This window comes from Lissotriton helveticus, chromosome 8 (genome assembly GCF_964261635.1).
Source record: "Lissotriton helveticus chromosome 8, aLisHel1.1, whole genome shotgun sequence".
NCBI lineage: Eukaryota > Metazoa > Chordata > Amphibia > Caudata > Salamandridae > Lissotriton > Lissotriton helveticus.
In genome coordinates this window covers 1,325,098,158-1,325,112,179 of record NC_136069.1, presented here as the reverse complement: position 1 = coordinate 1,325,112,179, position 14,022 = coordinate 1,325,098,158, and the positions used below count along the sequence as shown (strand labels likewise).

The 14,022-nt window shown below is 48.5% G+C and overlaps 1 protein-coding gene across 1 annotated transcript in view; it reads right to left on the bottom strand.

Annotated features, from left to right (window-relative positions):
* The window catches only part of LOC144773341 (amine oxidase [flavin-containing] A-like), a 667,192-nt gene that overhangs the window by 126,255 nt on the left and 526,915 nt on the right, over positions 1-14,022 (bottom strand). Inside the window, exon 6 of the mRNA XM_078658306.1 lies at positions 13,759-13,900. Within this exon, the coding sequence (XP_078514432.1) occupies positions 13,759-13,900 (142 nt within the window). The remainder of the gene's footprint in view (positions 1-13,758; positions 13,901-14,022) is intronic.

Genomic DNA, 14,022 nt, shown 5'->3' with positions numbered 1-14,022 from the left:
GGCAGGTCCAGAATAGCGATTTGTAACTCCTATGAGTTCTGCATTGTGCAGCACACATACAAGTTGCAAATCATCATTTTTTTAATGAGTGTTTAAGTGCAGGAAGGGACACCTTCCTGCACATAAACAATCATTCATGGAGAATTGTTGTTTCTATGTATACTTCATAATGCAGCACACATACAAGCAGCAAAAACAAGGAGAAATTAATAATTTCTCCTTGTTTCGCCATGTTAAGATCAGGCTTATTTTGTTCTTAATTTTGGCACTGATCCTTATTTAGGTCACATAGTAAATTGGGGGCAACATCAAAATCAATGGGTGTTGCGGCAGAATGCCCACCACAACACCCTTTGCCCGCCCCTTTCAAACTAAGTGTAGCGTGAAAGGGGGCCTTATTTACAAGGCAGTGTTAAGCCACAGTAAGTGGCTTAATGCCGCCTTGTAAATAAGGCGATGGACTAAACACTACCATAACGTCCTAAAAAGTGATGTTCTGTTGGCATTACATCAGATAGCAAATAATGTCTAGATAAAACAGACCCTAAAACGCCAAATATCGGTAACATGATGTGGGCAATTTGAGACGACTTGATTTTAAAATTCATGAAATTATAATTTTTTTAGAATTTTATAGTCTATCAACAGCCCGACTCTGTTTCCCGCAATTACACTCTATTGCAATATATAAAAGCAAAGTGTGAATACGGCAATATCGACTGAATTGCCAGGTAAAACGTCAACGCACTAGAATTATTTTCCCTCTTGGATCTTATTATTTAGACTGATAACGTATCTATTCTCAATAATAACAGGGAAGGCTAACATTGAAGTAATATAACAGTGAATGCAAGCAGCAGATTAATCTACACGCTGTTCACGCGACTCTTTCATCAATGGTGAGATCTCCATTTGATTAAGTCGGGAGTCATTTTAACACCTGAAAAAACAGTTTTAAAGATATTTTTTCTTTTGTAGATTCCTTCAATTTAACCATAAGGTCTTCAAAATGTGGACTCTATGACACGAAATCTGTCCGTTCTAAATCAATAGGCGACCACAATAGGTGGGTTGCATTGATGCCCTATGAAGCAAATATTGTTTTAATTCATGTGTTTAATAGCTTTATCAAAAAAAACATTTTGATAGAACCCAACCATTCTAACATTACTATTGGAGGATACAGTTCTCTTCTTCTGGGTGCCATGCTATTGAAAGCGGGAGACGACTCTTTCAGGGTCTCAATGTAAAACAATTAGGTAGGTTTCTTTTCATTATTAGGTTAAGGATAAGAAAACCGTAAACTATTTAATCATGTGGATCATGCGATATACGCACATTTGTTGTAGAGTCATTCTATTATGCTGCTGTATAAGTAATCATTGATAGGCGAATCACTGTTACATGTACACGGATATTGATAATCTTGTGTTTCTGTATTAAATAATGTGTTGCAAATGAAGAAAGTCTCTTATGAATTTATGGTTTCATAATAAATGTTTTTATTGTTACTCAGATAAACTGTGTTAGAACTGGGATTTCTGGTAGGCTAAGGCTGACGCCAAAGCCAGGCAGAAACCACCATTCTAGTCAGGGCAAGGGAGTCACACGCCAAGATAACCCCTGCTCACCCCCTTGGTAGCTTGGCACGAGCAGACAGGCTTATCCCGGAGGCAATGTGTAAAGCATTTGTGCCAGCACACAACAGCAACAACATCCTAGGCACACCACAAAAGGAACTCCACACAAGGTTATATAAAAATAACTTTTGTATTGTCAAAACATATCAGATAGAAATCACACATGTACATTGTGCCAACTGGCACGGGCCATATTCACAAGGGATTATTTACAAGACAGGACCACATGGTCCACTGTCAGAATCAGCACTTAGTAGAAATAGCACTTCTAGAACATAGGATATAGGATATAAAATCACTGTAGCACAAATTAGCAAGTATAGCACACAACCAGTAACTACTGGTAACAGGTAAGTACCACCTACGCAACCCTAACCACCTTAGGAGAATGTCACGCAGGGAACCAGGACCTCACTAGGACCACCTGTACTGGAAAGAACAACCACCTAAGAATAAAATACATTTAGGGGTGTAAGCAAGAACACATTACACATGATGCATCACAACATTCAGAGGTGTAAGGACAAGGAAGACACATGATGCATAAAAACATTCAGAGGTGCCAGAACACAACTCAATAGCGCAGAAACAAATGATGCCTAAAAACATTCAGAGGTGTAAGATCAAGGTGCGTAATCATATTAAATGCATTACATTTCCTAGCACCACATCACATTGCGCAAAACTCACATTAGGCAATTACCATCATAAGCGTAGCAGGTAACCACATTGCGCAAACATCACCTTAGTAATTACTATCAAAAACATAGAAATCACAATGCGCAGAATTCACATACCAGCCCCCTGGCCAACTGGCCATCCAACAAGGGGACTCAATAACCCTGTGTCCAGAATGTCAGGGCGCGCTACCAATGCAGCGCCAGTCAGGGGTGCGCCACCGGCGCAAAACCTAAACGTTGCAGGTGCCCACTACTTGCTGGGCACCTGGGAACACCAACAGGGTCTAAACGTTGCAGCTGGCACTAAGTGCTGCGCAGCTGTAGAAGGCCTGGCACCACTGTGCCATCTCTGTCCCACACAGGGACTCTCTCTCCTAAATTGCGCCTAAACGGTGCAGCTGCCCACTAATTGCTGGGCAGCTGGAGATCAATAAAAACTGCGACAGGGCCCTCACTGACCCTGGAGCAGAACTGCGCCCAATCATTGGAGGTCTCAGACTCTGGCCACCAAAATGCAGCTTGGGCTCTCACTGGCGCTTTAAACACCTAAGGCCAGGCTAGAGCCACTCAGGCTCTTTACCCAAACATGCCCCCTCAAGAGCTGGCACCACTCACTGGAGACATCTGGGCTCGGAAATACCATGCCCATCGTGGGAGCCTTGCAGGCTCTAGACAACGTTGTGGCGGCCCACTGCCATCCAGGGCCGCCCTAAATGCACCACACTAAAATATGCCCCTACGTTGGAGTCCCCCTCTCTGGGGACTCGAAACTACAATGGCGCCACGAGCCTCTCAGGGCTCGCTAAAACCAGTGCGCCGCTTGGGGCTTCTCACAGCTCTGGGACACGGTGGGGCGGCCCACTGCCATCCGGGGCCGCCCTGATTCTGCCTCCCGCCGGCACCCCTAGGCTTCTTCTGCTCCCACGGGGAGCGAAAACAGATATGCCCCACTCTGCCCGGCCCAGCCCTGACTCACCGACTGCTCGCGGCGGCTGGGGCTTCCTCTCTCCTGCTGCGGGGCTCTCCTTGCAGCACGGAGGCCTAGCGGCTCGGGCGGCCGGACTTCTCTCTCTCCCCGGGGCTCTCCTTTCACTCAGGAGCCCCGGGACGAACACGGCAGGCGGCTTCCTTCTTCCAGTGGCAGTGCGGGGCTCTCCTCCCCACAACGGAGCCCCACCTGCACCTCACCGCCTCTCTTCACCCGGGCCCCCCTCCTGGGAGCCCTGGGGCTTTTTCCACCGGCACCTCCTCACCCGGGCAGCTTTTTCTTCTCGGCGGAGGCTGAGGCTTCCTCTCTCCTGCTGCGGGGCTCTCCTTGCAGCACGGAGGCCTCGCGGCTCGGGTTGCCGGACTTCTCTCTCTCCCCGGGGCTCTCCCTTCACTCAGGAGCCCCGGGACGGACACGGCAGGCGGCTTCCTTCTTCCAGTGGCAGTGCGGGGCTCTCCTCCCCACAACGGAGCCCCACCTGCACCTCACCGCCTCTCTTCACCCGGGCCCCCCTCCTGGGAGCCCCGGGGCTTTTTCCACCGGCACCTCCTCACCCGGGCAGCTTTTTCTTCTCGGCGGAGGCTGGGGCTTCCTCTCTCCTGCTGCGGGGCTCTCCTTGCAGCACGGAGGCCTCGCGGCTCGGGCTGCCGGACTTCTCTCTCTCCCCGGGGCTCTCCCTTCACTCAGGAGCCCCGGGACGGACACGGCAGGCGGCTTCCTTCTTCCAGTGGCAGTGCGGGGCTCTCCTCCCCACAATGGAGCCCCGCCTGCACCTCACCGCCTCTCTTCACCCGGGCCCCCCTCCTGGGAGCTGCGGGGCTTTTTCCACCGGCACCTCCTCACCCGGGCAGCTTTTTCTTCTCGTCGGCGGCGGGCGGGACTTCTGGTCAGGCCGCGCTGGGATTGGGCGGCCGGCCAACCCCTTCCGGGTCGCCGCGGGCAGTGCGGCGGCCCTTTCCGGGCACGGCAGGCGGGGGATGACTTGACCGAGGGGTAGGCTCCCTCTGACAAAAATAAATCCAACAGGACACGCAGGCGGCGTGGACAGCCGCGGTAAACAGAGCAGCGCTCCCCCACGCTCCCAGGCGCTATGGCAATAAAGCGCTCCCTAGCGCTATGGGACCAGCAAAGGTCCAGAAGTAACCATAAAACGCTCCCTGCACTATAGGAAGAAAAAGAAAGCCCTCCCAGCGCTTAAGGCACAAAAAGTCCAGCAACAAAGCCCCTCATGACCTGCAGCAGTCCATCAGGTATCCAGGGGCTGGGCAGGGCCCAGGTAGGCAAGCCTTCCCCTGGGCCCAAGCAGCAGCACGCCCCTGGCAGGATTCAAGTTGGGAACAAGAACATTTTGTAAGGGGACACAGCCCCTTTTTATACTATAAAATCCTTTGTCTAAAGGGTGCAGGCAGTGTGAGAACCAGCTAGAACTGGTTATAGGGAACTCCTTTCAGTGTGAGGGGCAGAGGCGACAGCCGCCCAGCAGGAGGTGGAGCCAGCATTGTGGCAGGCAGGCACAGCCCTATTCACTCCCAGGTGCTATCTCCGCCCACCACTCTAGTTGCAGATGCAGTCATTCAACCAGGGGCTGACTCAAACAACCTCCTGGGGGCTCCCCAGCCCCTGTCACCCTCAAACCAGACAGTCAATCCACAAGCAGGCCCAGGCACTCCTGGAGCCAGCCTCCAGCCAATCACGTGCCAGCAGACTCCCTACACATGCACACCCATGTCTAGAAGTGGCACTTCCACACTAGACACATTCATGACGCATACATCATTACGCGAACAAAGAAAAACCAAAGGAGGTGATGGACGGAGCGTTGACAATACAAACACTCACCCCCAGTCAACTGATCTGGGTTTAATCCATCACCGTTCTTTAGCTCACTCCGCCACCCCAGTTCAGACATGGCCATATGCAAATCAGTCTGACCCTGTGCCTCATGGGAACAGTCCAGCCCGAACTGCCAAGCCATGTCTTCCCTGGACCGGAACCAAGCTTCCCAGGACCGGTTTCTGGCATTACAGCCATCTTCAGCCGGGCTTGCTTGACTCCAGTGGCAAAGTGAGCAAGGGACTCACGTCTGAGCATACCCTGCCAACTTAGGGCGAACAAAGAAAAACCAAAGGAGGTGATGGACGGAGCGTTGACAATACAAACACTCACCCCCAGTCAACTGATCTGGGTTTAATCCATCACCGTTCTTTAGCTCACTCCGCCACCCCAGTTCAGACATGGCCATATGCAAATCAGTCTGACCCTGTGCCTCATGGGAACAGTCCAGCCCGAACTGCCAAGCCATGTCTTCCCTGGACCGGAACCAAGCTTCCCAGGACCGGTTTCTGGCATTACAGCCGTCTTCAGCCGGGCTTGCTTGACTCCAGTGGCAAAGTGAGCAAGGGACTCACGTCTGAGCATACCCTGCCAACTTAGGGCGAACAAAGAAAAACCAAAGGAGGTGATGGAAGGAGCGTTGACAATACAAACACTCACCCCCAGTCAACTGATCTGGGTTTAATCCATCACCGTTCTTTAGCTCACTCCGCCACCCCAGTTCAGACATGGCCATATGCAAATCAGTCTGACCCTGTGCCTCATGGGAACAGTCCAGCCCGAACTGCCAAGCCATGTCTTCCCTGGACCGGAACCAAGCTTCCCAGGACCGGTTTCTGGCATTACAGCCGTCTTCAGCCGGGCTTGCTTGACTCCAGTGGCAAAGTGAGCAAGGGACTCACGTCTGAGCATACCCTGCCAACTTAGGGCGAACAAAGAAAAACCAAAGGAGGTGATGGACGGAGCGTTGACAATACAAACACTCACCCCCAGTCAACTGATCTGGGTTTAATCCATCACCGTTCTTTAGCTCACTCCGCCACCCCAGTTCAGACATGGCCATATGCAAATCAGTCTGACCCTGTGCCTCATGGGAACAGTCCAGCCCGAACTGCCAAGCCATGTCTTCCCTGGACCGGAACCAAGCTTCCCAGGACCGGTTTCTGGCATTACAGCCGTCTTCAGCCGGGCTTGCTTGACTCCAGTGGCAAAGTGAGCAAGGGACTCACGTCTGAGCATACCCTGCCAACTTAGGGCGAACAAAGAAAAACCAAAGGAGGTGATGGACGGAGCGTTGACAATACAAACACTCACCCCCAGTCAACTGATCTGGGTTTAATCCATCACCGTTCTTTAGCTCACTCCGCCACCCCAGTTCAGACATGGCCATATGCAAATCAGTCTGACCCTGTGCCTCATGGGAACAGTCCAGCCCGAACTGCCAAGCCATGTCTTCCCTGGACCGGAACCAAGCTTCCCAGGACCGGTTTCTGGCATTACAGCCGTCTTCAGCCGGGCTTGCTTGACTCCAGTGGCAAAGTGAGCAAGGGACTCACGTCTGAGCATACCCTGCCAACTTAGGGCGAACAAAGAAAAAACAAAGGAGGTGATGGACGGAGCGTTGACAATACAAACACTCACCCCCAGTCAACTGATCTGGGTTTAATCCATCACCGTTCTTTAGCTCACTCCGCCACCCCAGTTCAGACATGGCCATATGCAAATCAGTCTGACCCTGTGCCTCATGGGAACAGTCCAGCCCGAACTGCCAAGCCATGTCTTCCCTGGACCGGAACCAAGCTTCCCAGGACCGGTTTCTGGCATTACAGCCGTCTTCAGCCGGGCTTGCTTGACTCCAGTGGCAAAGTGAGCAAGGGACTCACGTCTGAGCATACCCTGCCAACTTAGGGCGAACAAAGAAAAAACAAAGGAGGTGATGGACGGAGCGTTGACAATACAAACACTCACCCCCAGTCAACTGATCTGGGTTTAATCCATCACCGTTCTTTAGCTCACTCCGCCACCCCAGTTCAGACATGGCCATATGCAAATCAGTCTGACCCTGTGCCTCATGGGAACAGTCCAGCCCGAACTGCCAAGCCATGTCTTCCCTGGACCGGAACCAAGCTTCCCAGGACCGGTTTCTGGCATTACAGCCGTCTTCAGCCGGGCTTGCTTGACTCCAGTGGCAAAGTGAGCAAGGGACTCACGTCTGAGCATACCCTGCCAACTTAGGGCGAACAAAGAAAAACCAAAGGAGGTGATGGACGGAGCGTTGACAATACAAACACTCACCCCCAGTCAACTGATCTGGGTTTAATCCATCACCGTTCTTTAGCTCACTCCGCCACCCCAGTTCAGACATGGCCATATGCAAATCAGTCTGACCCTGTGCCTCATGGGAACAGTCCAGCCCGAACTGCCAAGCCATGTCTTCCCTGGACCGGAACCAAGCTTCCCAGGACCGGTTTCTGGCATTACAGCCGTCTTCAGCCGGGCTTGCTTGACTCCAGTGGCAAAGTGAGCAAGGGACTCACGTCTGAGCATACCCTGCCAACTTAGGGCGAACAAAGAAAAACCAAAGGAGGTGATGGACGGAGCGTTGACAATACAAACACTCACCCCCAGTCAACTGATCTGGGTTTAATCCATCACCGTTCTTTAGCTCACTCCGCCACCCCAGTTCAGACATGGCCATATGCAAATCAGTCTGACCCTGTGCCTCATGGGAACAGTCCAGCCCGAACTGCCAAGCCATGTCTTCCCTGGACCGGAACCAAGCTTCCCAGGACCGGTTTCTGGCATTACAGCCGTCCCTTGTTCACTTGGCCCATGGATTCAAGATAGCCTGGCTGATGAGGATTATGAATCCGAAACCGGTCCCAGGATGCTTGTTTCCGTTCCAGGGAAGACATGGCTTGGCAGTTCGGGCTGGACTGTTCCCATAAGGCACAGGGTCAGACTGATTTGCATATAGCCATGTCTGAACTGGGGTGGCTGAGTGAACTAAAGAATGGTGATGGATTAAACCCAGATCAGTTGACTGGGGGTGAGTGTTTGATTTATACAAACGCTCCATCCATCATCCCCTTTTGTATCGCTTTGTTCGCCCTAAGTGTGGCAGGGTATGCTCAGACGTGAGTCCCTTGTTCACTTGGCCCCTGGATTCAAGATAGCCTGGCTGATGAGGATTATGAATCCGAAACCGGTCCCAGGATGCTTGTTTCCGTTCCAGGGAAGACATGGCTTGGCTGTTCGGGCTGGACTGTTCCCATAAGGCACAGGGTCAGACTGATTTGCATATAGCCATGTCTGAACTGGGGTGGCTGAGTGAACTAAAGAATGGTGATGGATTAAACCCAGATCAGTTGATTGGGGGTGAGTGTTTGATTTATACAAACGCTCCATCCATCATCCCCTTTTGTACGTCATTACGCAGCATTCAATCTTACGAGTTCGCACATACCAAACTCGACCCTGCACTTCCCACACATCAGGAACTACCATGGTCACACATATTCCCCATGCATTCCTAAGAGAGGGCAGGTCACTCACCACACATACACAGAGAGCTCACGCACCTTACACTGTACCACAGTGAAAACGTGCGCAAAGGCCTAAAATCACCAACACCAGGTTCCAGAAACAGGCTAGGAAAAAGCAAAAAGTTTCGGGGTGAACCTGCCAAAAAGGGCCAGGTCCAACTCACTGAAAAAAAAATTTCATGATGTAGGTGAAGATCAATCAAACTTTCACCAAAACAACAGTTTTCTGTGTTTTTTTTAAAGATTGTGTATTTATAAACTTGTAATTCTAAAATGTGTATTTGGTATTAGTTTTTTAAGTGGATAAAGAAAACAATGTTTATGTATCAATGAAGTTATTGTACGAGACAAGTGGATTAATGTCTGTATTCTTTACCTCAGGAACCTAATACCAACTTGGTCTTAAACACAACAAAAGTTTTTAAATACAACAATACATAGCTTAATATATGTTTTAGTTTGAGTCTCTTTGTAAGACATTACAGCAACTGATAAATTAAAAGGGCTTTTTAAGAAAAAAGTTGTGGTAACCTACTTTTGTCATATTTCCTGCACAATGTACCTATAGCACATGATCCGAATTGTAGGTGGTACTACAGAATGTACTTATATATTCATTTCGCTTTCTTCCTAGTCTTTCGAAAAGGGACTTTGTTTGTTTTTTGTGGCATTAAGTCCTTGTACATATGCTTCCCAGTTTCTTTAAGCAGCCACATGTTGCTGCCTAGAAAGCAGAAGCGGGCTGCCGATAAAAAAAACATTTTTGCCTTAGTGTTGACTGGTGCTTAATTGGTGAAAGTAACAGTGCCCGTGCCTGAAGTTCTGCTCAGAAGCCAGCGGCCAGTGCAATTAAATGTCAGTGTGCCAAATAACAAGGTTGGAAGTCTTTAATCCACTACCAGACACTCTCTGTCCCTTTGTCTCGCTCTTTTAGGTTCCAGATTTCTCCCTTTCTGGCGGTATTGCCGTCTTTCTCTTCCTCTGTCTTTCCCAACTGTATGTTTTTCCTCCCTCTCTTGCCCTCAGTAAATATCTGTTGCTGCAAATAAGTTCTGGTCCCCAAAAGTAAGCGCTGATGGCCCCCACCGGCTCAAATTACGCACTGTTGTGAATCCTTCACAGGGATAGGCCCTACTGGTGAGGTACCATGATTTGGTCAAGACAGATCACAAACTCCTCAAGCAGCTGACGGCTATGAAAGGAGAGAATCCTAAATTGCTGCAGTGAGTGGTCATTCTCTTCACAAGGATTGGGCTTTACCATGGAGCATAAGGAAGGGGTACAGCACTGTAGCGCTCATGGACTTTCATCCCATTCCAATGGCTGGAGGTCTCTAGTAGTTGATTAAACCTGTGGCATTTTGATCTTCTGGGGTGTCTGTTAAGAGAGAAAAGACTCCACAGATAGCCTTTGAGAGCGTGCACCCCTGGATTATGTTCCTGATAGCAATTATTGCTGATTTTTTTATTTTCATTTCACCACACATGAGACGTGGAGTGGGTTTTGTGGTTTTCAGGGCCACACATACTGCACTATGACGTTTTTGAGTGTGACTACTGTCAGCTCACTGACAATTAGGGCAGTAACCAATTGTAGTCACAGAACAAGCCATTTTACTTGCCATCAGGAGTTGCCTACTAGACTCTCATGTTTAATTTTTCATCTATCTGTCATCCCCTGTAAGTGTTTCATTACTCCATCCATTTAGGACATAGATGAGGCATGTAGTTGTAGTAAAAATGTACAGTGGAGTGCATGTGGAACAAGTGTGATACATGAGAGTAAACTAAAGTGGTACATAAGATGGAGAGTGGGACAGAACCATATTGGGCAATGCGAATTACAGGGTTTCTCCTGAGGTCCTTTGTAATGGACCAAACACGACGGTGTTGAAGATAGGAAACAGAACATCCTTTTGAAGTGTAGAAACATCCTCCTGCCCTTTCCAGCTATATTGGTCCCTAGAAGTGCTTAGCCCCAAAGGTTAATAAGTTGTTTAGTGGCGCAGTCTCTCCCTTTTTTTGCCTTTGTTTTGTGGTTCTCTTAACAAAAGACTCCCAACTCCACCCCACATTCCTGCTTGTACCTGAAAACAAAGACAATGGCTGGACCAGTCCGAGAGGCATATGCAAAAAGCAAGAACTACCCAAAACCGGATTCGGTGCTGGACTCTAGGGGCCTCATTGACAAACTTTCGATGCTTTTGGCGTTTCTTGGGCATCATTTACAAGGCCCTGGCGGCACTTTTGTGCCACTGGAGCATAACTTTTTTGACGCTCCGGTGGCGCAATGTGCCGCAGCATATTTACAAGCTCATACAACACAAATTTACGTGGCTTTTTATGGCCTTGTAAATATGTGCTCCTTACACGCAGAACACTGTGTGAAAGGGGCATTCCATGGGTATTGCTGTGGGTGTTCCCACGCAACAGCCATGTAATCTGAAACATTCCTAAATTTATGAGGAATCATAAACCTGGGAACGCGTCAGATTTCTACGTCTCCCCAAGAGATGCGTAGGAGTGGCGCAGAGGAGAAATACTTTTATTTCTCCTCATTTTTTCCTCTTTCTATGCGTGCTACATTCTTCTGCACACATAGAAAGAGCAAAATGTCATCAATGATTGTTTTTGTACAGGAAAGTGACCCTTCCTGCACAAAAACAATCATCTCCGCAACGCAGGCACCCTTGTACCATTGCGTAAGGGTGTCTGCGTTGGCGCACGGCTCCTGTTTGTGCGTCGCAGCAGGGGAGAAGGACAGGAATGCGCCGTATCTTGAAGATATAGTGCATTCCTGCATTTTTTATTTGGCGTCCGGCAGCTCAGCAGGAAGGTCTGCTACACTGCCATGCTTCAAAAGTTGGTAAATGAGGCACTTAGTACAAAGATCAGACACCAGAGTGCAGCACAAGGAAGGGTTACAGCACTGGAATGCAGAAATTACTTTCCTGCTGTTAGACTAGGCCCTTTTTGCAGGGTCATCCCTGAACTTTTTGCATTCCTCCTATATTTTTTCTGACCTGTTGTTGGATGTTTTATGACTCTGGGCACTTTAACACTGCTGACCAGTGCTAAAGTGCATATGCTCTCCCTATTGTAAATTAATGTATGAATTCGTGATTCCATGATTGGCTGGTTTGGTTTACCTGTCAGACCCTAGTACAGTGCACCAGGAGTGCCCAGGGCTGGTAATCCAAATGCTGCTAGTGGGCTTGCAGCACTGGTTGTGCCACCCACAGAAGCAGCCTGTAAAATTGTGTCTAAGGCCTGCCATTGCAGAGCCTGTGTGCAGTCTGGTACTGCCATGCTGACTGGGCAAGTGCTCCCAACTTGCCAGGCCCAAAACCGTCCCTTTCCTTCATATCAGACACCCCTATGGTAGGCCCAGGGGCAGGGTGCATTGTAAGTATAAGGTAGGACATTCCCTGGTGTATGTGGCATGTCCTAATAGTGAAAAACAGCCATTTTAGTTTTTCACTATTGCAAGGCTCCCTGTTCTCCTTAGGCCAGAATGGGCAGTTAGATTATTACATCTAATAATCCTAACTGCCGCTGTCGTCGCATCTCAGCACAAGGGCTGACGCAGCTAACCGAGGCTTTTCACAACATCGGAGAAGTGTGCCACATCAGGAAGAACTTGACGTCTTTATTTCTTTGCACTGGATTTTGCCGCATTTCGATCGTTGCAACACTTTCATTGCCCTGTGTGTCGCATCTTATGGTACATTGACTCAAAGTGTCGCATTTTAAGAACTAAAGAGAACCAAGCTAAAACTACCATTTTAAGTACAGTATTGTGGATTTTTGTTGTTTGTGGTCTTGTGTTAAATCTATATAAAGAATACTTATTTTTGATATAAAACCCGTATGGTGTCCATCTGTAGTGTGTCACTTAATTACTGTATGTGTTCACAAATGCTTTACATACTGCCTCTGAGATAAGCCTGTCTGCTCATGCCACGCTACCAAGGGGGTGAGCAGGGTTATTTTGGGAGTTTACCCCCTTACCCTGACTAGAGGGAAGGGTCCCTATTTGTCACAAGTACCTACCTGTGCCAACTAGAGACCCCCAAATCTAACACCTGCCATTTTTCTTAATCCATGACTGAGCTTCTCCAATGCTGTCACTGCCCTGCCTCCAGCCAGAGTGGAGTGAGCTACTCAGAACAGAAGAGAATTTAAGAGATACATGTGAGTGTTGTAAATACACACTACCACCCACATACAAAATGTAACATCCATGCCAAGGGCAATTTCAGAACAATTGATGGACAGAATGCTGCACAATTTCAAACATTCAACCCAGTGTAGAGATTTGGGCCTAAATCCATTCTTTTTTTGTTACCCATGCCTTTCCAGTTCAGACCCAGCCATATGCAAATCAATCTTGACCCTGTTCCCCTCATCAGCCAGGCTAGCTGGACTCCAGTGGCATGGAGAGCACTGAACCCACATCATGGCATAACCGTCGCACTCGCGGTGACAAATGCAAAAAGAAAAGTTGATGGATAGAATGCTGCACAATGTCAAACATTCACCCCAGTACAGAGATCTGGGCCTAAATCCATCATTTATTTGCTCCCCATGCCTTTCCAGTACAGTGCCGCACACATACAAAATTTAACTGCCATGCCCCAGGCAATTTCGGCACTGACTTACAATAACCTTATGATAAATTTAAATAAACCAATTGGATGGAACCAATTCTTCATTTTTGGGAACAGAGAACATGCAATACCAGACAAATAGTGTCAATAAAAAGGAAAACGAGGGGAGACCGTGTAGACAAGGCAGATTTCCTACACCCATGAAAAATAGTGATTGATAAGAACATAACACAGTAATCACTACTTCATAAAGAAATGCCTTGACCAATACAATTATATATTTTGGTCAAGCAGTGTAAAGTCTGTAAGGATGCAGAGCCAACTTCAGAAGTGTTCCATGTGTTGTAATGTTTATACTAAACACTGTATATGTGCCGTCAACCTCTAGCGTAGAAGGACTGCTGTAGTACTTTAAACAATGCACCATATTTAGGTGGCTAAAGAAGGGAGCAAATCACTGTACCTGTCCCCCATTGGTGATGGAAAATATTCGGTTTGGTCCACCGCAGAGCTTCACGTACCATAGGAACCAGAGGGCAGAAACATGATGAGTCTCACTGGTAACATTGACATTCACAAAGAGAGTAGCAAAGCGTTTTGCAGCACTGTGCAGAAAGAGAATTAGAGAGCAGGCATATTAACCAACTTTGTTCACCATCTTGCTCGCTCTTCAGCACCTACTATATAATTGACCATACAGAGTTAGGCATTCCATTGATTTCTATGG